General features: G+C 44.4%; 1 protein-coding gene across 2 annotated transcripts in view; it reads right to left on the minus strand.

Moving 5' to 3' along the window:
* The window catches only part of MYO5B (myosin VB), a 338,549-nt gene that overhangs the window by 173,804 nt on the left and 137,255 nt on the right, over positions 1–27,490 (minus strand). For both annotated transcript variants that reach the window (XM_019464074.2, XM_019464075.2), the window contains exons 2-4: positions 20,327–20,437; positions 10,799–10,970; positions 6,609–6,753 (exon numbers count right to left, since the gene is read on the minus strand). In XM_019464074.2, the coding sequence (XP_019319619.1) occupies positions 6,609–6,753; positions 10,799–10,970; positions 20,327–20,437 (428 nt within the window). The remainder of the gene's footprint in view (positions 1–6,608; positions 6,754–10,798; positions 10,971–20,326; positions 20,438–27,490) is intronic.

The raw sequence follows: 27,490 nt of genomic DNA on the forward strand, positions 1-27,490 counted from the left end.
AGTCTGTAGCTGAAAAAACCCTACAAAGTCCTGAGTCCTTTCTCCCATAACCCACAAATACTCCACCCCAATTACCAAGAAAAGTTGTCCAATCTATCATTTTCACCTCCAAAGATGGAAAATTCAGAGTTTATCTCCTCTCTATTACAGCACACATCTCCAGCCTCTCACTTCTACTCGTACCTTTAACCCTTTAAAACTCTCTTCCTGCTGTTTATTTCTGGGGCACCACTTTTATACTATGGATATTCCTTTCCATACTGTTCCCTGGAAAACCTTCGAGTTCTCTACAAACTCTGCATACTTCTAGGGACACAAAGCCACCAAGATAACCTCTCTAGGGACCCAAGCAGGGTTTATAAATTTGATTTCTTCTCTCCCCTGTGAACACAGGCTTTCTGCTCTCAAGGAGCTCCTCCCCATCTCTGAGAAGGCTCCCACCCACAAGAGTCTGTTCCATTCACCACTGGCCCCCGGGGCCACAGGTGTGCCTGCTTACATGCCTCCCCGGGATCCCAGGTAATAGCTGTCCCATCTTTCACCATTAGTCACAGCTTGGCAACACAGCAGAGTGAGATGGAAATGTGCGTGTTCAATTACCTTGGCTACCTGAGCAAGTAGATTTGCTTTGCAGTATCCTCACTCTTTCAGAAGAAAGCAACACACAACTCAAAAAAGGGCCAGTCCAATAAGATGGCCCACTTTCACCGACAAAGCTAGAAAATGCACTGAAACTCTAGTCTCACTGTGCAACCTTAGATACTTTTAAGCCAAAGGGAAAAGGTCTACCCTTTGGCTCTCATGGTGTCCTGGACCGGCTCTGTTCTGGAAGACCATCTGGATCAGGAGGTACCACTGAGGGAGGGAAGTAAGGCTTCTCAGCTAAAGCAGGGGCTTCAGGGCAAAGTGACCAAGCCTGGATACCAGCCTCATCCATTTACTATCTTCATAACTTTCGATGATTATTTAACATCCTTAAGTCTCTATCCTTGCCTGCAAGGTGGGGATAATGGATCGCACTTGGAGAAATGCATGAATATGTTGATTCCTCCCGTTCTTGAATATCAGTCACAGACCCTAAAGCAAATGAAAGGGACATGTGTCCCAGGGTCTCACATCCCATAGTTCCCGATCATTCACTATATAGAGGCTATTTACAACAGACCAATTCTATGCACAACAGAAGCTGCTCACAAGAGGTTTCCATCCCTGGAAAAGGTATAGGAATGTGGGGAAAGAAAATATTATGAAACAGGGCCCACTGGAGGAAAAAAAATGTTCTCTGAATATTCTGCATCCTACTACCTCCTTATGTAACAAGCTCTAAGATGTCTCCATACTCTAGACCAGTGTTTCCCAAAGAGTGAGATCAGTCCCTTGAGAAAACCCCTGAAAACAGTGTGGTGTCTAAAATGCATCCCCACCTTAAAACTCAGAAAGCACGTCAACATCACTGCTCTGAGAATCTGTGTGTTAAAGATGATTCACCGGATTAAGCCAGGGTTTCCCAAACTTGTTTCACCATCTCTTCATCCCTCTGTTAATAGCACACACACTGTCTTCCCAAAGTTGACCCCGGCCTTCACAGGTCTCCAGTCTGGCCCCTAACTGTACATGACCATACTTTTGTTTTTTAACAGCTTTTTTTGAGATAATTCACAGAACACCCGATTCACTCTTTTGAAGTATACATTTCAAAGCGTTTTAAGAAAATTTGCTCAACTATAGATCCATCACCACAATCAATCTTAGAACATTTTTATCCCCTCCCTAAAAAGATACTGATATGCAACCGCTCCCCATTTCACCTCTAGCCTCAAGCCCAGGGCAAACATTAATGTGCTTTCTCTCTAGATGAACATTTCATGTAAATGGAATATGATATGTGGTCTTCTGTGTCTGGCTGCTTTCACTAGGCAGGGTTTTAAAAGGTTCATCTCTGTGGTAGCATGTATCAGGACTTCGTTCTTTTTTATAGCCAAATAATATTTCACTGTACGGATGTACCACTTTTTATCCATTCATCAGCTGATAGACTGTTTTCATCCTTCGGCTATTATGAGTAATGCTATTATGAACATTTGTATATAAGCTTTTACGTGAACATATTTTCATCTCTTGTGTAATTACGTAAGAGTGGAATTGCTGGGTCATGCAATAATTGCGTTTAACTTACTGAAAACTGTCAGACTTCTCTAAAGTAGCTGCACACTGTACATTCACACTAGGAGCACATGAAGATTCTAATTCCTCCACATCCTTTCCAACATTTGTCATTTGGCTTTTTTAATTACACATCCCAAGGGGTATGAAGCAACAGGTAACTGTGGTTTTGTGACCATGCCTTTGATGCCCCACTTCTGGAATTATGATCACCCTATTCTAGCCCCCCAGAGGCCTTCTTCTCACTACGTATCCCACCAATTCAAGATGCAGCTTAAACGCTGCAGTTTTCTTGGACCATCTGTGACAGTCAAGACTCCAGACTCAAGTCAAATGACCCCGTGCATGGCTTTTATATACACTTCCTGTTGTTACAGGTGTTTTTGGCCCACTATTACATCTTCTCTAACCAGACTGTGTGCTCTGCAGAGTTGAAGGAAAGTTCTTACATTTTTCAGTGTTCATTCAGTAAGGAACCCAGCAAATGATGCATACCACACCAATGTCTGCAGATACAATCTAATGCAGGAGCTGAGGCTGAGAAAGGTAAAACTGGAAGAGCAGGCATTCTGGATCTTTGAGTGGGAGAAAGGAGCAGTACTAACCAGTGGAGGTCGGCCCCCCACCCCGTCTCACAGGAACTATAGGTTCTCATGCAGAGGCCAGAACTCATGAATGGGAGGTTTCGTACGATTCTTCTTCTACTTCATTTCAAATCTCCATTTACTCCCAAGTCCAGCCTTAATGAATTCAACAGAGATGGGGACAGTGACCAATTGTTGGCTGTCCTTGTGTCTCCTCCTCCACCTCCTTTCCTCCAGCACAGGACTCCGTGGGAGCTCTCAGGATGGGGATGATGGTCTGTATTTATCCCTTTGAGCTGTGACAGGATCCCTGACCCACTCAGAACACATCAAGAGTTGGAGAGTCCCTGACGTGAGCCATATCAAGAAAGAAAAATCAAATCCTCAGTGAATCACGAGAAAGAATTGCTGAATCCAAGGCGAACTAAGTCACAAACTCAGCGTAATGCTGGGTGAAGTGATTAACTTTGGTTTCTTACACCCTTCATTTCGCCCAGCTGTTACAGAGGCTCAGATTCAAAGCACACTGTTGAATTAATGGTTATTTCAACTATTACTGATGCGTCAGGAAGAGCACAACACAGTTGGCAGGTATTGTTAAATATGTTCTAGCATCTAGAATTAACAGAGCAGATCTATACTGGAAGTATAGCAACAACCTTCCCTTCCCTCCCCTGCATCTGACCAATGGGTCTCCTCTTTTCCCTGCACAGCAAAGATTCTCCAGGGGCCTCCAGTGCGTCTCTCAGATCAGTAACAGAAACGCTAAGCCACTGACCCCACCAAATTCAACCATAGCTCTCTCCTATGGCCACACGTGCTGGTCCTTCTACTTCTAGTCTAAGTTCATGAGCAAAAATTGCATAAGAATTTCAGTAAAATTATTTGGCTGCACCCTAGGACTCAGTACAAGGAGTATAAACCTTAAAATAAAACCCTTAAGGAAGCAATTCCTCACTCAACTTTAACCTCCAAGCCCCTTAATTGCCAGATTTATAACCCATCTATACACCACCCTGTACAACCACATCCCCTCCTAATGGATGTGAACAAGGACCCAAACAAATGAAATACCCCGACTGTAGAAGAACCATGAACCCAGCTTCAAGCATGGAAAGGAAGAATGGAGGCATCTAGGCAAGAGGATCTATGGTGTGGATAAAGCTGGAGGCCAGGAAATTCCAAAAGCTATTGGGGGCACCTCAAGAAGTCTTTGGTAAAGAACAACTTCTGGTACATCTAAGCACAACTGGGTAAAAGAGAATGAAATGAAAAATAATTATCAGTGACATCCATCCAAAGAGACGTCAAAGAGCTACTAGAACTTTTAGCATGGTAGGAAGTCACAAGTAACCCACACCCACCTTCTGTTTTATAACCATAAAGAAACCATCCTCCAAAGGAGAAAGATAGTTTAAGATTCAGCTTAAGTGATTCTCCCAAGGCATGGAAGCCTGTCCAGACCCCAGATCTCTCTCCACTGTGCCACACACTTGACCTCCCACAGTAATATATGAATGGGGCTATGTACTAAAACACATTAAAACCCATTCTTCTCTCCACATGGCATGGCCTTGAACCACACTGTTAGGTTTGTGTAAGTTATCAAGGTAAGTGATTTCTGGCCAAGCCCTGAAGTAGATTTATACAGTATGTGGTCTTTCTTATGGCATTAAAGAGATCAAAGGTTGAGACCATTTTAGCACACTCCCCCCCCCCACTACATTTAGGAGAAATGGTTATGGATCATTCTGTTTGTTAAATTGCTCAGTTCTCCCATCACTGCTTTTTTTTTTTTTATTTTTTTATTTTTTAATATATGAAATTTACTGTCAAATTGGTTTCCATACAACACCCAGTGCTCATCCCAAAAGGTGCCCTCCTCAATACCCATCACCCACCCTGCCCTCCCTCCCACCCTGCCCTCCCTCCCACCCCCCATCAACCCTCAGTTTGTTCTCAGTTTTTAACAGTCTCTAATGCTTTGGCTCTCTCCCACTCTAACCTTTTTTTTTTTTTTTCCTTCCCCTCCCCCATGGGTTTCTGTTATGTTTCTCAGGATCCACATAAGAGTGAAACCATATGGTATCTGTCTTTCTCTGTATGGCTTATTTCACTTAGCATCACACTCTCCAGTTCCATCCATGTTGCTACAAAAGGCCATATTTCATTTTTTCTCATTGCCACGTAGTATTCCATTGTGTATATAAACCACAATTTCTTTATCCATTCATCAGTTGATGGACATTTAGGCTCTTTCCATAATTTGGCTATTGTTGAGAGTGCCGCTATAAACATTGGGGTACAGGTGCCCCTATGCATCAGTACTCCTGTATCCCTTGGATAAATTCCTAGCAGTGCTATTGCTGGGTCATAGGGTAGGTCTATTTTTAATTTTCTGAGGAACCTCCACACTGCTTTCCAGAGCGGCTGCACCAATTTGCATTCCCACCAACAGTGCAAGAGGGTTCCTGTTTCTCCACATCCTCTCCAGCATCTATAGTCTCCTGATTTCTTCATTTTGGCCACTCTGACTGGCGCATCACTGCTTATTTTGAACATAGTATAAATCTAGAAGGAAGCAGAACTTTTTATATACAGAGCTCTACAACCAGCAATACCACACTAAATCTATAAACAAGCTTATAAAAGCTGCCTTCTTTCTTAGAAAAGTTAATCAGGCTGACAATTATACTCTGAGATCCACTGAAGCACAGACCATCTTAAACGGGATTCTCCTTCTCACTAAATTAGCCTAAGTGGCCCTACTCCCCACAAAGGACTTTCCTACATTTGCTGCTAGCTCCATAAGGTGTTCTGTAGAAATGGCAAGAAAGATGGCTGACAAGATCCAGCACGTTAGTGTGAACAGGAATATGCATTTCCACCAAAACTTTGGTGAAACTTTCTTTCCCTACCTTATGCCTGAATAGCTTAAGACCATCAATGTGGTGATTAGTTTTAGTTGTCAACTTGGCTAGGCCAGAGTACCTAGACATTTGGTCAAACACTGGTCAAGACAGTGCTAGTGAAGATATTTTTTAGATGAGATTAACATTTCAAATCAGATTTTTGTTTACCATTACCCTTCATAATGTGGGTGGGCCTCAACCGATCAGATGAAGGCCTTCCTCCAAGACAGAATCATGACAGCAGACTGCCTTCAGACTTCAAACACATCAACTCTTCCATGGGTTCAAGCCTATTAACCTCTCCTGTGGATTTTGGATTTGCCAAGCCTCCACAATTACATGAGGCCATTCCTTACACACACACACACACACACACACACACACACACACACACACACACACACACACTCTCTCTCTCTCTCTCTCATATCCCTGGTTTACTTGTTCCATTTACCTGTAGAACCTTAGTACAATCACCTAGCCCATTTTCCAATGAAACAGACCAGTACCCATCTTTCAGAGCTAAAAAAGAGCAATACAGAGATTTACTTCAGTGTCTAAAGAGAAACTCTAAAATTCCTATCTAAATGCTTGGTATATTATATTAAGTTGTCCAAGAATCCTGGTTCCTTCAAAGGGAATCTGCAGTGGAATCTGCAAAATGAAGGGTGATGCTAGAAAATGAATTTGTGACACCAGAGGGGAGGAAAGAGTGCCAAAAGGAAGCCAAGGAGACATGAAATCTAAGGCATCCATTTATTTCATTGCTCAGAAAATGAACAAGGTCTTGGGAGCCACTGTTCAAGAATAGGTTCAGGTTCCCAAGAAGATGCTGAAGACATGAGGAAATTTACTCAATCCCAGGATCACCAACTGATTGCTAGGCAAAAGCAGTCAAGGAAGGCAGAAACTTCTACCAGAAGGACTCCCAGGCTGAGGTCATGCTTACCTGGCCATCTGCTTGTAGGCTTCTTCTGCCACAGCAAAGATGTGGGGGTCCATGTCCCCCATGTTTTGGCCACTGTAGGCATAGATGACATCTTGACCATAGATTGGCAACTGTTCATAAGGATTAATGGCAACAAGCACGATACCTGCAAAGAGACAATGTAGTCAGATTCTGATAGCAATACAGCCACCTGACATCCACTTTCAAAGGCCCTTGTTCATATCCATCAAACTAAAACATGAAAAATGAAATCAATCACAACCAATCACTCAACTAAATCAAGACGTATCTGTGTTGTTGTCCAGGTACTGTGCCAAATCCTGTTGGAGAAAAGAAAGCTGGGCTTCCACATGCCCTAGTGCATGGAATAAACACAGGTCCATGTACACACATGTACACCATTGCTCAAATTAAACTCCTGAAATACATAAAAATGTTGCACAACCAGAGAGAAGAAGATGCTTAGTTCTGTCAACAGGTGTTAGGCTTTTTTAATTTTTTTTAATGTTTATTTTTGAGAGAGAGAGTACAAGCAGCAGAGGGGCTGAGAGAGAGGGGGACACAGAATCCGAAGCAGGCTCCAGGCTCTGAGCTGTCAGCACAGAGCCTGGCACAGGGCTCAAATCCACAAACCATGGAATCATGACCTGAGCCGAAGTCAGACACTTAACCCACTGAGCCACCCAGGTGCCCCAACAGGTGTTAGGCTTTAAAAGCCATCTGTCTTAAAAACTGAGAACAAACTGAGGGTTGATGGGGGTTGGGGGAGAGGGGAAAGTGGGTGATGGGCATTGAGGAGGGCACCTGTTGGGATGAGCACTGGGTGTTGTATGGAAACAATTTTGACAATAAATTTCATGTTATAATTAAAATAAAAAAATATAAATAAAAATAAATATAAGCCATCTCTAAATTGAAATCTAGGAAGTGAACAAATTTTCATTTGTGTATGGGTTATCTTACCTAAATACAAACAAATTGTGGGCATGTAACATGATTTACATATCTTAAGGTCAAATCTTGTCTCAGCCAGTTATTAACTGAGTTATTCTGGCAAATTACTTAACTTCTAAGTGCCTCAGTTTCCTGGACTATAAAATTGGGAACAGCAATTACCTTTACTTGATTGTCCTGAGGACAATGATTAATACAGAACTTAGACCAGCATCTTGCATAGTAAGCACTGTGTGTTAGATTTTTATTAGCTCACATCACATTATATCATGTATTATCTTTCCTTTTACTTTAAAAAAAAAAATTTGCATCCCCAGAACCATACATCACAATGATAGACTCAATAAATACACACTGCATGAAGAGTCAGCAAATCACCTAACATTCCAGATCTTTTATGGAAGGGCACATAATATTTGAGAACGTAAAAAGAAAAAAATTATTATCTTCAAGAGAGAAATGCATGCCTTTTTCTTTCCCAAAACAGCACATTCTGGATCTTGAAAGAACCACTGACAAGGGTACAAAAAAATTTGAGCTTTTCCAGGCATGTGGGGAAGAGAAAACAGGAATGGAAAAGTCATTGCCAAATGGGAGATCTCCACCACTGTCTCCCTTTGGTGTTTGAAAAGGGACACAAGTCAAGAAAATGAGAAGACAAACCAGAGAATGAGAAAAATATTTGCAAAAAAACATAACTGATAAAGGACTAGTACCCAAAATACATAGAAACAATTGAGGAACCTCCATACCACTTTCCAGAGTGGCTGCACCAGTTTGTATTCCCACCAGCAGTGCAAAGGAGATCCAGAAGATGTGGGGTGTGTGTGTGTGTATAATATATATATATTATACACACACGTACATACACATACAATGTGTTATCTATTACTCGGCAATCAAAACGAATGAAATCTTGCTATTTGCAACTATGTGGATGGAACGAGAGAGTATTATGCTAAGTGAAATTAGTCAAAGACAAATATCATAGGGCTTCACTCATATGGGGGCAGGCTAAATGGGTAAGGGGCATTAAGGAATCTACTCCTGAAATCATTGTACTATATGCCAACTAACTTGGATGTGAGGCTGTGGAAACTCTTTGTTGCTGTCCAACGCAAAATGGCACAGCCACTTTGGCAGTCTCTTACACAAAACAATCTTACCGTAGGATTCAGCATTCACACTCCTAGGTATTTATCCAAAGGAGTTGACAACATATCCACACCACCAGCTGGCAGGTGGATGCTTGTGGCAGCTTTGACAATTGACAAAACTTAGAAGCAACTAAGATGTTCTTCAATAAGTGAATCAAATGCGATACATCCAGACCATGGACTGTAAGTGCTATAAAAAGTGATTTATCCAAGTATGAAAAGACATGGATGAAGCTTAGAGTATTACTAAGTGGAAGAAGCCAATGTGTATACAGCCACATATGGGGATTCCAACCCCATGATATTCTATAAAAGGAAAAATGATAGAGGCAGTATAAAACATCAGGGGTTGCCAGGGACAGGGCAGCAGAGGGGGTGGGGTGGGGAGGGATGCAGAGGCAGATCATAAGGGATTTTAGGGCAGTGAATCTACGGTTAGGATAGCATAATGGTGGATACGTGTCCTTATACATTTGTCCAAACCCACACTATGTACACCACCAAGAGTGAACCCCAGTGGAAACTATGGACTTTGAGTGATGATGATGTGCCACTGTGGGTTCATCAACGGTTGGGGAAAGGGTATTATATGGGAAATCTCTGTATCTTTCCCTCAGTTTTGCTGTGACCTAAAGTTGCTTTAAACACTAAAGTCTATTTAAAAAGAAAGAAATGCCAGAGAATACTTGGAAGAATCTTGTCTGTTACATTTCAGGCTAAGGGAGGCAAAGGACACCCACCAAGTCTTCAAATGGAAGTTTGCCCGAAAAGACCACCTGGACCAAAAAACAAGGCCCCAGACCCTGATAAATTCCCCCTAAGGCTAATGACTTGGAGAATTCTTCGAAACAGCCTTACACGTTCTACTGATTGTTAGAGTTGTATAAAACCCTAATTCACACAGCATTCAAATTTTGATATTATACTCTAAGGCCACACATTCTCCTAAAATATCTCAGCCACTTTCACAGCAGAAAACAAGTGTTTCCTGATGACTCAGAGCTCTGGGCAACACTGGTCACACTCAACAGCTGATGCTATAGGAGCCAATGTGCATTTGGGTAAGCATGTACAGACACCAGGACCTCTTCTAGAAGGGATACGTTTAAACGTTGAAGCTGATGGTGGTTTATTCCTTTCTCCTCAAATGGGAGGTTTTTGTTGTTGTTGGAAAAAAAACCCAACTTATTAAAACCTCTGTATACTAATGGTCTTTTTCAGATAATATCGCCATTAGCAATTGGGTTGAAGTTGTTTTGGGGAAACTACTTCTCACACAGTGACGTCTGACAGGAAAGCTCACTGGAACTTAGTAGCCAACCCATCGATTCCAAACCCAAGTGGATTATCACTGTGAGAAGAACTCTGGTCCTAAGGCCTCACTTGTGATGACAAGACCATGGCTCTGAGGCACAGCTGGGACAACCCCCACAAAGAAACCCGCGGCCTGACTCCTCAACCAGATCCTAAAATGATTTGCCCCACAGACAATGGTTTCTAGGGATCTAGATCTTACCATACCACTTAATATTCAAAAAAGAAAAAAACTGGAATGTGGGAAATTGAGAAGTTTCAAGAAAACCAAACAGGAGAATTTTGAGGACATTTTATTGTAAAGTATTTGCCATGTTTTCTGCTCATGGATTTGACAAATTCATCACACACCATGTCTGTACATGGCAAGGGAGAGAGTCAGACAAAGACAGGACTTCCTTAGAGGACAGAAGCCAGCCAGGCATGTTCACAGGAGTGCGCTCAGTGGAGAGAGCAGACTTCTGAGCTAGGACCCTGGGATCTACTTACTGCTGTCCTACAGGCTCTGGGACTGTGCCTAAGTCAGGCCACATCGAGTGGTCCACTTCCTCCCCGGCTGAGCTGTGATTAACACCAATCATCCCACAGAGATATAGGGCAGCCTAATTAAGCCACATTCACTGATTGCAAACCTTTCAAGGGTCTCAGTTGAGAGGTACTCAGGAGAATGCTAGTAGGATTCCTAACCATTAGAGTTTAACACATCAAGTCTGAAGATTGTAAGTACTTTCAAACACATGCAGCCAACAGATGCACGCCACTTACCACAGTAAGTGTAGATGTGGTTCGACTCCAGGAAACGGACCTTTAAATTATGCAAAACTGCAGGCTCATGTAGATAGCTAAGGGCAGTTAGGTCATTTTCTCCCACCAAGATATCTGGATTCCGCAAAAAGGGCAGCTGGTTGCTTTGGACATCAATAGGGTATTCCCGAATCTAAAGAAATGCAAGTAATAGACACAGAAAGGCAGGGTTATGAACCATTTAGCCTGTATCCAATATCCTGTCACATTGGCTAGGATCACGGTCCTAACATGATCATACATGATGAAGACAGATAACCTTCTTTTAAAGATGAGCAAACCAAACAAAGTACTTATGTTGCCCTAAGAGACCAGCCCAGGAGGAAAATTTGCTGGTAACAGAATCCCAGTATATCAAGATAAAAGACTGAATGACAGGAGAGATTCAGGAAGCACAGGATTTAATGACATGTTCTACTGGCTTCTCAAAGAAAAGATACTTACTGAGTCTTGAATCCTGGTCACAACAGGAGTACTGCTCTGTCTCCCATGCAGCCAACCTTCTTCACCCCCATTTAATGCTGATGCCTTCCTCCGCCCCATCATCCAACACGTTCACTTTTTTTTTTTTTTGGATTGCCTTATAACAAACTGCTCTCCATAAATGCCCTCCAGGTGTACACATATTCCTCAACATCCTGACAACAAGCGACTCTAGGGCAGGAATTTTACTTTGACCTAACATATGATAGGAGCTCGAGATCTATAGATGTGTATAATCAGGAAGTCTCAAATGCAAGGTGCTATTCTTATATCCTTAGCATAGCAGCTGGACAGGAGTACTCAAAGATGCTTTCTGACAGGTTATGTTTAAAACTGACTCGTGTACACACCTATCTACATAATAGGAGAATCCTGGCTACAGTTTATCATGTCTTACCTAAATTCCTTATAGTGTTGTTAAAAATCATCTGAGAGCTTGTAAAAACAATTTCCCCAAACACTACTTATATGTTTAGGAGTTGAAATTTTGAAAAATCCACAAGTAGTTCTGCAACAGGTGGTTTACAGATATTTTAAGAACCATGATTCTATAGAAGCCTTTCAAGAAAGTCTACAGACATAGCTTCAATTTACTAGAGGAACAGTTTTTTAAAAGAACATAAATATCAATGTTCTCTCCCATCTCTCCCACTTTTAGATGGTCACACACAACCAGATATTGAGGTATATTAAAACCAGCAAGTTTAATAATGCTGCTAAAATCGGCAGGTAAGTGAAACCTAATAGCAGATCCCGAAATAACAAGCACAGAAGGAAAATTTGTTCAGAAGAATGCTGGAGCAAATGGTTAAGAATGAATTTCCCCTCTAATAGCAGCAGATAAACAAAGCCTTTTAAGGAAAAAGAAAATAGAGCTAGGGTTCTATTCTCATTCCTTCAAAGACCAAAGTAAGTTTTAGGTAAAATACAAAATAAATAAAACGCCACTAAAAAAAAAATAAAACTAGTAAGAAAATGTAGTCAGGTAGTTTTAAGAGCTTTGGAAGGAAGTACTTTCAAAGGATGATGCAAAAGCCAGTAGTATGTCACAAAATTTTGTATTTTGACTATAAATGGAATTTTTAAGCCATCATGAAACACACCATGAGCAGAGGACAAAGATTCTGCATTACCTAACAGAATTAATCTTAATATCCAAAGTTTTAAGAAGCTGAAAAGAATACCAACACCCCAACAGAAAATTATGCAGAGGCTACGAGCCACAAAAAGTACAAAAGGAACATGAAAAGCTATTTATTCAGTGACATTAACCAAACAGATACAAATAGATTATTAGCATTATATCACATAAGCAAAGGTGTAAAAACTGCCAAGACCTTAAATATGAAGGATGTGGCCCAACAGGTGGGTTGTTTGTGGGTTCGGATTGATGGACCTTTTTGGAAGACAGCTAGCAACACTGGAGTCTGAAACTTTCATGAATAGACTCTTCCTTGGCCTCCAAAGACCATCTTACAAATGAGCCAAGATATCCACAATCTAGAGACAGGAAGGTAACACATGACATATACCTGTATTTAAAGACAAGCAGCTCCCCACAGCATCCTGCTGGATTTACAAAGAGGCATGTTACAGAACGAAATCTAGGATTCCTTTTATTGCAAGCTTTATAGAATGACATCCCCACAAATTATCAAGTTACCCATGTAAGCGAGGTTTTCCTTGTACAGGTTCCTGTTGGGGGTTTGTGTGTTAATCAAGCCCATTCTCTTTTTCATGCAAAGGTGACTCCATACGGGAGACCAGTAAACTAGCTATCCTGAACAGGACACAAAATTTCCAAAAGGTGGGCAACAAGGGGAAACAGAACATGTTGAGATTTTAAGTTCTAGAGGTGATGGTCCCCTTCATCTCTGGCTGAGTTACAGGTGTCACTGGGACTCTAACCTGACCCTCCCACTCTGAGTCTTTCTGAAGACTTCCCCATGGAGATTCATGTTACCCCCGCCGAGAAAGGAGCACGTTCACAATGCATGTCCTGTGTGGCTCTCCACACCACCCCCCTACCACCGGCACAGGACGTAGCCAAGTGCAGAACCACAAAGCTCACCTAGATCAACCCCTCATTTCTCGCATTAGAAAGCCGGGGCCTGAGCTCAGAGTCTTTAAACCCTGAGACAGAAATGCTAGTCTTCCATATTTCCTCACATGAATATTTCCCTCAAAAAATCTCCCCCAAGTGCGGAGGGAAAGGCGTATGCAATTTTGTGAAAATATGGTCCACAAATAAGCCAGTGGCACTGGTTATAGTGAAATAGAGAAGTAAAATGCCCAGAGCAGTCACCAAGATGTAGGAGGGGCAAACTCATGATTCAAGGATGATTTTGTGGTGTGTGTTTGTCCAGAGGGAAGCAGGGAATGAGTAACTTAAGATTTTTTTAAAATAGGATTTTGATTCCCACACTGATGTTAGTATCGAAAATTTACAGCTAATGTGGTTTTACTTGAAATCTAAGCATTTAGGATGTGATCAAGGACCATGAACACTTTCTGGCATAGAAGACTTCACTATGTAACAACAAGGCCTTTGGAGGTGAGGAAGAGGTTTGATGTTAACTCATCATAATATTGAATTCTCTGTCACCCACCTGGAATGAATCTCAACCTTCCCCTTGAGACTAGGAAGAGAGGGGCATCTCTCATCCGTCCCTACCTAGCATACTGGGACTAACCAAAACTTGAGAATACAGAAGAGGTAGTTAGGGGATTAAGCCCATATCTGCACTTTCCACTAAGGTAGCATAGGGAAATTACATCTGTTGAAATTAAGTACAGTTAAAATTTCTCAGTGTCTCAGCCACACTAGTCCTATTTCAAGGGCTCAACAGACACATGTGGCCAGTGACCACCACACTAGACAATACAGACAGACAACATTCTACTATAGCACAGTCGTCCTTTGGAAAGCATTGGTCCAGATTGCTCTATACTCTATGGGTCTATGGTTTTAGAATACTTAGCTGAATGTCTGATTTTGTTTCATGACCTCTCTCATACCAATTCATATCCATGTTACATTACACAGAACCATATAAATAGAATATAACCATAAAAATATCTTTGAATGACAGCTCCCAAAGCAAGGACCTGGAGCTAATAAGAAGCACATATGGTAGATAAAGGCAACTTCTTGCTCCTACTCTACGCATACAGCTAAGACATCCAGACAAAAGATAAGCTAGTAAAAACAGGGTTACCAGCTGGCAAGAGTTTGGTGTTAACACAAGAGCTACACACATCATCCTCTAGTGGCAATGGTACCCAAACAGGAGACAAGGGGGGTAGAGAACCATGGTGGAGCATTTAGATAGGTCTCTACCATGGCAAATGTTCCTGCTTTGTGAAGTCAACAAGAAACTCCCAAGTAGCTGCCCAAAAGGGTTTCAAGAAGAGTGTGGATTTGGGGGGAGTGTCTAAAAGAGTGCCATGGGGGTAGAGTCAAGTATCTCACCAAATTTCTAAAGATTCCTGGCCTTGACTTTTTTATATTCTCATCCTGATAACACTTCATGTATTACATTCATTACAAGCGAGACAAATTTCCACAGATGCACGGATGTATAACAAGCCCTCGCATAGAATTGCTCGGTTGTTTTTAATAATGAATGATACAATTAAGAAAATGGCCATAAACAAAAACAGAATTAAGAAGTTTGAATTTTAGGGGTGCCTGGGTGGCTCAGTCAGTTAAATGTCTTACTTCGGCTCAGGTCATGATCTCACCGTTTGCGGGTTCAAGCCCTGAGTTGGGCTCTGTGCTGACAGCTCAGAGCCTGGAATCTGCTTCCTATTCTGTGTCTCCTTCTCTCTCTGCCCCTTCCCTGCTCACACTCTGCTTCTCAAAAATAAACATTGAAAAAAAAATTTTTTTAAATATGGAGTCCAAGTTAATCTTTCGATTTCAATTTATTGCAGGAAACACAACTGACACACTGTTAGAATCCTGGAATCTCAATATGGTTTTTGACTTGGGGTCTCTCAGCCATGAACAATCCAGGCTGTCCTGCATGGGTTAAATCCAGAATTCCTCAACCTCCACCATCTTTACCTAGGACAGAGGGTGGGGTGGGGTGGGTGCTGGCCACCCTGTGCACCACAGGATGCTTAGCAGCAAACCTGTCCTCAACCTGCTAGATGCCAGGAGCAGACCTTCCTCCTCAGTCGTGACAGCCTAAAATGTACCCAGACATTGCAAAATCTCCCTTGTCCAGGGGGGAGGGGAGTGCAGGGAGAGCAGAGGCAAAAAAAAAAAAAAAAAAAAAAAAAAAAAATCACGGTTCACCCATCTCTAAGCAAAAGCAGCCAGGCAAAGTATCCTCACTGATGGAAGAGATCACAGATACAGAGGAGGAAAAGGGCAATTACAGGAAGGACACAGATGGTGGTGAGGATTACATAACAGTGTCCATGTACTTAATGCCCTGGATGGTATACTTAGAAAAATGGTGAAGATGGCATTTTTATGTTAGATGTATTTTACAATAATTTTTTTTTTTTTTTTTGAAAGAGAGAGACAGACAGAGCAAGAGGAGGGAAAGGGCAGAGAGAAAGAGAATCCCAAGCAGGCTTCGCACCATCAGCACAGAACCCAACACAGGGGTCAAATTCACAAATTGTGAGATCATGACCTGAGCCAAAACCAAGAGTTGGACGCTCAGCTGACTGAGCCCCCCTGGCACCCTGACAATAAAAATATTTTTTATTAAAACAAATTACAGCCTACCTCAAGCAAGATAACTAATTACATCGGTAATATTACTAATATTTACATGCAAGTTTTTATAACTTTACATGTTTTTTGTATGCATACAATATAAACATGATAACGGTCTTCATGTTATCCTTGCCAACCAAAGACGGTCTCAAGTGTAGATTACTGAGCAGTAGAGAGCAAAAAATTAGGTGACCAAATATTAACAGAAATAACCAGTAGAACAGAAAGAAAAAAACTAGTCGTCAAAATCGCCTGCACGAAGAAGTTGTACTGCGACTAGAGTATTGGCCACTCTTAGCTCTGGTTTCACGAGATGTGCACACAGGTGACACTTGACCTGAACTGGGCTGACAAGCCCTGTGGGCATTCTCAGGATGCCCAGGGCTGAGGCCATCAACGGTCAAGTGCAGGGGTCCTCGTTCTTCTGCAACATTTGCTTCCTGCCATAAAGAACCAAGTTTGTCATCTCCTAACAGCCGGGCACATTTGGCCCTGTCCTTCGACCTGAGTAGGAGGGGCCTTTCCCTGGACCCTTCATCTTCAAGGGTTCCATCATCTTCAACACAAAATAGAAGCTTACTGAACACACGATCATGCTGCCACTTGGGATCAAGCTTCCATGGGGACACATCTGAGCCCTGCAATCCTCAACGTACACTCCTGGGACGAACACCTTGGCCCCTGGGGAAAAGGTCTCGCGGCACGCCTCTTGCCACATGTCCCTGAAGGAAGGTAACGGCATCCAGGTGCCCCGAAGGTCTGCCAACTGTACCCCCACCAATGCCAGAGACACACACTGCTCGGGGGTGTGGGGAGGAAGCGGACAGGAAAGAGGCGGAGAGAGGACAGGCCAATGAGCATGTTGATCTCTCCTTTCAGAGGGCACAACTGCAAACAAAATTCACACGAGGAGATCTCATTTCCCAGCCACGCCGCGTGTCTAATTCCCGGCTTCTCCACAGGCGCTCACAAATTAGTACAGTATCTGCAACCACAGCAACGTGACGTGAGTAGTTTGCAATACTCAACAATTCACAGCCCTCTTCAATTTGTTTATATATAGGTAGAGGCACAACATGCTTCAAGATCATGGTTCTTGACAATGGCAGCTACATGGAGACTGAAGAGTAGAGAGTTGCAAATATATCTTTAAGACGTTAAAGGTTTTCATTTCCAAAAATTAGAAAGGTCAGTTTTACTTTATTTTTGATAAAGCAGACCTTTACTGTTAAACACACACAGGCTACATCCATCCTCTCACCCTGGCCCCACCTACGTTCCAGGGCTTGGGTGTGCTGAGACACAGGTGCCACACGGCCCCCTCCTTCAGGCTCACGTGTACCCGTCTTCCTCTCACGCACACTCCCGCAGGACCTTGGGTACAGGGAGTACTCCCCACCAAGTGGCTGCAGGACACTGGACAGGAACTCCAGTTGGAAACAATTGAAAAGCAAAACCATGGAAACGGGGAGTTTTCCCTGCCACTAGAGGGCAGGAGTCTGTAAGGGAGGCAGAGGCCGGCGAGGGAAGGCTGCCTGGTATCTCTCTATCCGAGGCAAACAAGGGAGCTCCATGCATCAAGGTCAGTCTACACCAAGACGCTTGATCCAGTAAAGGCAGCACTGTGCTAAGGGTCGGCACACCTAGATACCTGGCACCCATCACAGCTGTGGGGAGAAGAGAGGACACTATCCTTTTCCAACAAGTTTCCCACAGGCTTAAATGTAAAATACCTTACATTGTGCTCAGTGAGACAAGCCAGACACAGGAGGACCAATAGTCTAGGATTCCACTTCTAGGAGTTCCCCAAGCAGCCCAACTGAGAGAGCCACAGTGGAGTGGAGCTATCAGGGCTGCAGGCAAGTGGGGAGTTTCGGTTTTGCAAGATCAAGAGTTCTGGACATGGATGGTGGTGATGGTGGGCACGACCACGTGGAAGTACTTTATGCCACTGAACTGTGAACTTAAGAATGGTTACCATGGTCGATTTTATGTTTTGTGTACTTGACCACAACAAGCAAGCAAGCAAGCAACAGCCAAGAAGAAACCTCTTCGAGAACACCAAGGAGCCTGACCACCTTGAGCAGAACACAGGGGAGCAGTAAGGTAGAAGCTGGGAGTTAAGAACACTGTTCTCCAGAACAATTTCTTTTCCTCCTTTGCCACCGCAGTTAAACCCACACTCTTGGACAGGAGGGCGATGGTGGGGACACCACCAGGTGGATTTTCCAGCCAGCCTCGTACATCAAGGAAGGTCTCAGCTGCAGAGTAGATGTTCTCCAAGCTTGCAGAGGCCAGTCCTCCAACTTCTGCCCTCCTGCCTCTGGTCCACAGCTCAGGTTAGTCACTCCTAGGGACCACTCAGAGCCCGCTCTGGACAAACCAGTTTGCAAGTGACCTGGACAGAGCTAGGTGTTCAGAGTCCATTATTTCTCAAGAGCTGCTCATGTGTAGCTCCAGGCATCCCTTCTGACTGCATGCTGACTGGCCGCATAGCAGGGTGGGGGGCTCCCGGGCAGCTGCTAGGATTAGTCATGCTGGGCAGACTTTCGGCTGGGGAGGCACACATCTGCTCTGTTTCAGTGGCACAGCAGATCCTTCTTCACTACCTCCATATAACCCTTTAAAAACACCCACCCACTTAAAAGATCAACTAAAATGAAATCTGTTGGAATAGAAGTTACAGCCTTCAAGTGGGGGAAACTAATTTCATTTTGTTTTGGTCGTGGGGTGGGATGTTATTCAACACAGTCAACAGGATTCCATCTGCTGGGAACTTTTTTTCCTTGCCTCAACCCTTCCTGCCAGGAAGGGAAAGGTGAGGCATGCACACCTTGGTGTAAAAAATTTAACAAACTCACTGTCCCAGTTTTACCAAGTGATAGGCTTGGGGAGGGGGTTGCAAACAGAAGATGGCAGGAGGAGAGTTCCCTCTTTCTACTAATCTGTGAGTTAATCACCAACCACTGTAGGTACTATGTGGGCAAAGTGTTAGACAAGGTCTATTTCTCAAGTAGGTCATCACTAACTACAAAGACAAGACCAAGATGCCTGAAGGAAAAAACAGCCAGACAGTAAATGATCAAAGGCTAAAAGACATGGTACAAACGTCTCACACCAGTGCCGCCAGCCTTCCCCCCAAGCAATGCCTGCTCTCGCAGCCCCTCCAACTTAACCCATCCCAAAGCCACTTCTTGGTTTCTTCCTGCCACTTCCTTCAAAACCTGTTCCTCATATGAAATCTAAAACAATTGAGTGATTTCATGTGCCATTCATCTCGGTCAGTGGGACTTATTTCACTTAGCAGAACACCCAGCGCATAAGGTATAAACTTGTCCAGTCACTAGGCTGTACACCTGCAACAAACCCCGCAGCCCACCCATCTGACCCCTTGCCTTCAAGGCCTTCCAGGTACACAGGCCTCCTTTCCTTCAACACACCCCAAGGGAACACACCATAGCCTGGGGCCACTGGCACACACAACTTCCGCTGGGACACTCTGTTCTCTCATTCCCCACCCCCCACCCAGTCTTCTGCTGGCTCCTTCCCATGACCCCTTCAACACCTTCACCTCACCCCACACCTTATCCACAAGCTTCTGTGCCTAATGCCATGTGTCACAACACTTTGCTGGACTTCCGTGACCTCCCCCAAATGACAGGGCCACATATACCTCCATGACCCAGCACAGTCCAAGTATTCAAGTATTTGTAGAATGCACACAACAGAGAAGGGTAGTCACACAAAAGGCTCACAAAAAGCAGAAAATCGGACAGTACAGGAGGAAGATTTCAGTTAACCACCTTGTCTTCCTTCTGAATGAAGCCACATGAAAGTCAACTACTAAAGAACTCGTGCTGCACAGCTAACACATGTGGAGTGCTGTGTGCCAGGCACTATTCTAAGGACATGTCACATAGTAGGTCATTTTATTCTCATAAGCCCCCTAGATCAACTTTCACTCCCCTGTAACTGATGAAGTAACAAGTACAGAAAGAGTGCTAACTCACCCAAAGGCACAGAGCTAACAATGGATGAGCCAGGATCCCGGAACCCTCCTACTCTACTGAGCAGATTCTTGCCTTGGCCACCAGCGATCTCTTAGCTACAACACCAGTGGGAACTTATGGGACAGCCACAGCACAGTTTTACAGTTTGCCAGTAGCAACAGAAAGATGCCAGGGACTCAGCGGCTCCACTCTGCAGGGGAAACTCAAGCCCACCATCTACCAGCCAGCCCTGTGCTCCCCGCTCCCACCACCTGCACTTACCGTTTCATCTTCCAGTCTGAGCTGGAGGCTCGTGTCTCCCTCCTTGTAGTCCTTGGTTAACTCAGCTGAGCGCCACACTTCATCAGGGTCAGGGATCCAGACCCTCGTGTACTGGAAGATTAAAACAAGAAACTCCGATAAAGCTTTCAGGTTTCTACTTATGTGTCGCTACCTACGAGGGGTCCTCCAGAGAAGTTATAAGGCCATCTGGACACCTCTTCCTTCTCGTTTTAAAACACAAGATGGTCTAATACCATGACAACAGGTAAGTAACCCACGGGAGTGGGGACAGAGGGCACTTTATAGATCCTAAGAGAACACCACATCTAATTATAATTCTCCCAGCAAGACTGCCAGGCCAGCATCTGGTTACATCCACCAGAGCTCTGCACCATCATCTCAAGGGTGGTACAAAAGAGCAATGTCAGAGGCAGCGTCCAGCCAACAAAGAACAGAACAACACATGCCAAGACTGAGACAGGAGAGCCAATCTTCAAATCCTGGGAACCTCTGCTCTGATATGCTGCATTCGGGGACAAAGCCATTTTCCCGCAGAAGTGAAACAGAGTGGTCAGCAAATCGAAAGTGTATTTACATATCCCTAAGTCGTCAGCAACCTCGATTTATTTGTGCATTCTTTGAGCCACAAACATACCCCAAAAAATCCCCCTCCACCTCCCCCAGCAGCTAGGAGATCTGCAAAGTCATTAAGCTGGAGAACTCCTAGCAGGGAAGAATACAGCCCTTGGTAAGTGAATAAGCCCTCTCCATCCACCTGGGGCGGGGGGGGGGGGGGCCGACTGCACACTACAATCACCTGGGAACGTGAAAATACCCAGTCCGAGTTCCACCTCAGACCAGCAGGAGATGGGAGCACCCCAGGCCAGTGGCGCGTACGGCCGTGGACACCACACGTCTGATGCATCTGGACCTGTCGGCGGCTGCTCTTGACAGCACTCCTCATGCCTGTCAGACAACTGTCTCCATCTTGTAGGTATGTCATCGCCACAGGGCCTCTTTGCTTTCAACCTGGCTACGGGTGCACCCGCGCACAGTGTCGTGGCCACAGAACCTTCTCAGCAATCCTGAAACGAACAGCTCTTAGGACTGAAAGGCCAGCCAGAATGTGTGCCTGGGTCAGTATAACCAACCTTGTGGTCAGTCAGCTGCCCGGGCACAAGCAGCTGGCAGGCTTTAATTTTAGTCCTGCCATCCCCCCCCCCAATTTTTTTTTTTCCACATGGTATTTTCCTCCAGATGGTCACTGGCCCTTCATTTTGTTTTTTAACACTTATTTTTGAGGGGGGTTGGGGGAGGGAAGGGGAGAGAGAGAGACAGAGAGAGAGAGAGAGAGAAAATCCGAAGCAGGCTCCAGGCTCTGAGCTGTCTGGGCAAAGCCTGATGCAGAGCTCAAACCCATGAACTGTGAGATCGTGACCCGAGCCGAAGTCAGAAGCTCCAACTAACTGAGCCACCCAGGTGCCCGGCTGACCCTGCTTGCACTGGTCTCTAGTTCAGTATCAAGGAGAGTGACTCATCAATACTCATTAGTAGGAAAGCAAACCACCACCAATTTGCATCCCTGGTGTCCCAGCTCAGGATACAAAGCCAGAGTCATTTTTTGCATTATGAAGAATCAGGTTCTCACAGGATCTCCACTCTGCCTGTGAGCCTGCTGGAATGACTGCATCTTTATGAAGATGCTATCGAGCTTTATAGTACCTGAGTGCTTGAAAGACATTAAGAGTGCTCTGAGCTACCTCCAGAGCAAACTTTCAGTATTTGCCAACGATAACTGTCAACACTACTCCCCCCCTCAGGTGTCCTAACTTCCCTCCTCCGCTGTCATGGAAGCCGATCTTCCACCCAGCTCCAAGGACTTTGATGGCACTGTCCCCAAGCTTCAGATGAGGGATCTTTCCTTAGCCTCCCTACAGTTGCTGGCCCTCTGAGCTTGCTCCTGGGCCTTCCCCTCCAGGCAGAGGGAGTACAGCACACCCGAGAAACAGTCCTCAAAGTCTCCACTCCATATAAAAGGTGTCAGGAAAGGCTCAAGAGAAGAGTGACTAAGAAGAATGAGGAAAGTCCCAATAGGAACTGAGCAGAGATAATGATGCTATGTGGACATCAAGCTGTGTGACATCCTGGAAGCCAAGGGGGCCCAGTCCCAACCCACACAGTGGATCCAGCGGCCTGACTCCTGCTGTCCATATGCCACACCTGTCCATTGCGCCCAGCACCAGGGAGGCTCACTGCCTGGGACTAGCTGTTTAATTCTTATTCTGGGAGCATCCACTCATCTACTTCTATAAATGTCTTCTCCCCAAATAGACTAAAAGCACCTCGAGGCAGAAGATTTTCTCCATTTTCCTATCCCACAGAGCCCAGCACAGGATCAGCACTATAAGGGGACTAGAATGATGCTTCAGATCTTTGCTGCTGTAAGTGAGGACCTCAGCCTCACAATTCCCTGGGAGCTTGTTAGAAATGTAGCACCTCATGGGAATGCAAGCTGGTGCAGCCACTCTGGAAAACAGTATGGAGGTTCCTCAAAAAATTGAAAATAGAACTACCCTACAACCCAGCAAGTGCACTAGGCATTTATCCAAGGGATACAGATGTGCTGTTTTAAAGGGACACAGGCACCCCATGTTTATAGCAGTACTATCAACAATAGCCAAAGTATGGAAAGAGCCCAAATGCCCATAGATGAATGGATAAAGATGTGGTGTGTGTGTGTGTGTGTGTGTGTGTGTATATATATATATATGTGTATACACACACACACACACACACACACACACACAAAATGGAGTATTACTCAGCCATCAAAAAGAATGAAATCTTGCCATTTGCGACTACATGGACAGAACTGGAGGATATTATGCTAAGTGAAATTAGAGAAAAAATCCTATGAAAAGATGAAGGGAATCAAAAATATAAAAACAGAGGGGGACAAAAACAGAGGAGACTCCAATATGGAGGACAAACTAAGGGTTATTGGAGGGGTTGTGGGAGGGGGGATGGGCTAAATGGGGAAGGGGCACTACTCCTGAAATCACTGTTGCACCATATGCTAATGAATTTGGATGTAATTTTTAAAAAATAAAAAATAAAATTAAAAAAAAAATGTAGCATCTCAGCCTCCACCCACACCCACCGAATCACCGCATACCCTAAGTACTTGCTGTTCTGCTCCTGCAATCTGTGCTCCTACTTCCCTTTGTACCTGGGTCAGCCAAACTATAGCCCTGGGCCAAATCTCGTGTACTGTCTGTTTTTGTGCAGCCTTGGAGTTAAGAATGGTCTTTAAATGTTTAAAGGGTTTGCAGGGGAGAAAAAAAAGGTGCTATCCAGATAACATGTCAATTACATGAAAGTCAAATTTTGGTGTCTATAGATTTTATCGGTACACAACAGCACATTCTATTTGAATATGGTCTATGGCTGCTTCTGCAGGTGGAGGATGGTTGTGTAAGCCTGCTGTGAAGTTTGTTGCCCTCACCCTTTATACATGTGGTTTCCTCAGTCCAAAATGACCTTCCCTCACTTGTCCGTGTGGGCAGAATCCAAGTCCCGGTGCCCTGTCCTCACTGAACCCTTACCTTCCCTGGGTTAGCCCTCACCCACTCTGAGGTGCCGCAACCCCTTCCAGGATTAACTTTACGGTTCTGCAGGCATTTCTTTTACATCAGTTTCATCTCACTACTTCAAGCGCTTTCCAATATACTACTGGGCATCTCTGTATCCCTGGCAATATAACAGATGCTCAATCACATGTGCTGAGACAGGAATCAGTAAGTGATGCACTTATGAAGCCCCCGGTTTATATGGTAAACACACTGTGGTAGGCACCATGTAATCAAGTACAAACACGGAGATCTATACCCTGACTTTAAGGAACATACCATCTAGTTGAGCAGATAACTCACATAAAAATATACTCTAAAGAGTGCTGTGGCCAATTCCTAACAAGAGTGATAGTTATTCAGCACGGGTGGGCAAGCAGCAACGATTGATGCCAACTCTGGAAACAGATGGTCAAATGCTCCTCCTTTTAACAGACCTTGTGTATTACAGACCTGATCAAGTTTTAGATTCAAATCAAGCAAACATCTGAGCACCTAATATGTGCCCGCTCCGTGCTAGATGCTGTCATTTCCTCCATGTCCACAATGAAGATACATGTGGCCGTGCGCTGAGAGCAGCTCACTGTGAAAGCAGAACGAGGTAAACCCTGCATTATGATGGTACAGGATGGGCGACATCTGCAGCAGGCCTTCCCACCTTTATCCTATCTCATGGACTCTCAGCTTAAAGTGCCCACAAATTACTGAGCAGAGCTCAGTTACCCAATGTCACGCATGCCACACTTGATGAGCAATTGATAGGATTGCCAAGCACAATTTTAACCAAATTTTGCTTTATGTGCTGACTTAGCAACCACCACACCACTGTCCCTTCCCTCCCCAGACCTACCCACCTGAGGAAGATCCATTACCTTTGTAACCCCCAAACAAGGCAAAACATGATCAATGCAGAGTAAACAGTCAAGTGAACAGGCTAAGAACTTGGAAGGGGTTTCCTTTGAAGTGATGGAAATATTCTCCAACTAGATAGAGGTTGTGGCCACACAGCTCTGCAAATGTATTCATGCCCCTGAACTGTTCACTTTAAATAGTTCATTTCATGTTATGTGAATTTCACTTCCATTTAACATAAAACTTTTTGTTGCAGATGACGCCAACAGTATCCTGTACACGCTCTATTGGCATGGGTCTGCACTTCTAATGCCTGAAGAAACAGGAAGATAAAACACATTCTTTTAACAGAAAATCATCGATTCTACAGGCCAGATAGAAACTCCCCACAGCCAAGGTTCTGTGTTGCCTCTTACTTTCTCACCTTCAAGGAATTCCTTCAAACAAATCCGACCTCTACCAGCTTTCCTGGAGGCAGATTATAGGAAAGACCAGCTGACTCACATAACCCAATTATAGCACCACTGAACTTGTCACTATCCCGTTTTAACAATGTTTAACTCCGTCATATCTAAAGAGATAGCAATCTGACCCAATTACCAGAAAAACTTGCCATTTTTCTTTTGGAAAGAGCCCCGCATATTAACCAGAGAAGGCAGAATTCTCTGAATTGAGATGCATCAGCACGGAGAGCTCTTCTCCAGACGCAGGTTCCTCCCTCCCCTGCCTGTAGGGCCTGCAAAGGCAGCTCTCTGCTGGAGGCAGTGATGGCCCATGGCAGTAATGCTCAACCCCAGCTGCACCCCACAACCATCTGAGGAGCTTTTAAAGCTTCCCACACTAGGTAACCCCCTCCGACCAACTACATCAATCCTTGAGGGGGAAGGGGGGTACGAACCAGGCAGCGGAACACAGGTGCATCCGATGCCCCCCAAGTTTGCAAGCGAGCAGGCTTGGGGTTTTAGACCCTCATGTGCCCAGAGGTCTCTCCTTATCCACCTGTGGTTGAACAGGACATTCCAGCCCGAAAACACTTTAGCTCAGGATCCAAGAATAATCTCCAGAGAGCCCCTAAAATATAAATGCCCTGTCGAGAAGGGAATCACATTTACCCATTTGCATGGATCATGATGCAGTACAGGAGCATGGCTGTGGGGGCTCTACAGCCAGACAGCCTGGGTAAGAATCTAAGCACTACTAGCCTGGGTAAGTTGATGAGTGGCTCTGAGTCTTGGTTTCCTCCGCTGTACAGTGCGGGTAAAAAGATGTATCTCAGGATGTGGTCCCAAGAATAAAATGTAATCCCACAGCATCAGAGAATTACAAGCCGTAGGCAACAGCAACAGTGGTAATAGTATACACTGTCATCTAGGAATCCTAGGCCAGGAGTGGGATCCGGAATGGGACCCTGCAGAGAATTAGGGAACAGGAAAATAGCAGGCCTAAGGGATTTCCTCCAGGTTACTGGGATCCTTTCAATGTCCTGCAAATTGTTGTTCATAGATAGCCATACCATGTCTAAAAATCATCAGATGGATCTAGCCTAAAGTTCAAAACCCCGAGAGAAGGGATTCTCAACGACGGCTCGCATTTAAGAATTATCTGCAGATCTTAAAAAAAAAAAAAAAAAAAAAAAAAAAAAAAAAGAAAGAAAGAAAGCAAAGAAAAGAAGAGAAACACCAATGCCCATGGTCCCACACTTGAGTAAGATCTCAGAGTAGGGCCCAAGCACTGTATTTTTTCTTAGGCTTCAAATGGATGTGCCAGAGTTAAAAAATCATGGTTTCAGAAGAAGCCTCAGAATCAAAATGGACTTTGGGGAAAGGAGAACATTCACTCCCTAGAATTATTAATAGTGCCACCTCCACAGCCTTACACTAAAATAAGTAACTAAGTACTTTAATCCTTCATCTTAGTTTAAAACTGGAGAGCAGCAGGGTTATCACCTGTGTATCACAGAGAAGAACACGGAGGGTAGAAAAACACAGAACTTGCCCAAGCTCACAGTGCATAGTTAGGGTCAAAGCCATGACCAGAGAAATCTGTGACCTCTAGTCTTCTGCTGTCGCCCCCTCGTGGAGAAATGCTAACTTGATTCCAGCAGCCCAGGTCCCACCGAGGGTGTATTTGACACAGGCAAAGTGTCCTGCAAGCACACACAAAAACAAGTACATACAGCCACTTACAGGGACGTGCCAAGTTAAGTCACCAGGTACTTTAAGAATCAGAGACTGAAGATTGGGTTGCAACATAGCCTTGAAACTTGAAGCAAGGCAGTGTGGGCACCGTCTCCTGGGAACGGACTAGAGGGGAGCCCACAGCCTAACCTGGTGGCTGACTGGATAAATTGCCCGTCCCCTCCTCCCCATGTTAGGGCACCAGGAGCCGGCACACTGCCTGCCTGTTCACAGCTGTACCCTTGGCAGTGACATGATGTCACGGTTAGTAGGCACGGAGATCTCTGCTCTAGGATTAAAAAATCAGGGCTCTGGTTGGGGGTGCAAGGGGAGTCCCTTTTGTTAAAACTGACAATACTCCATAGCATTTGCTCAGGACACGAATTTTGTGCCAGAACTCCACGAAGATAGAAGGTCAAGTTGGTCAGCCTCTACCCCTCAAGCAACACAGAATCCACATTTCTCCACACAAGACCAGCCTGATCACAGAAAGCAGCATCAGCGAA

The sequence above is a fragment of the Panthera pardus genome, unplaced genomic scaffold (assembly GCF_024362965.1).
Source record: "Panthera pardus isolate Hobbes unplaced genomic scaffold, ASM2436296v1 HiC_scaffold_15, whole genome shotgun sequence".
NCBI classification, from domain to species: Eukaryota; Metazoa; Chordata; class Mammalia; order Carnivora; family Felidae; genus Panthera; species Panthera pardus.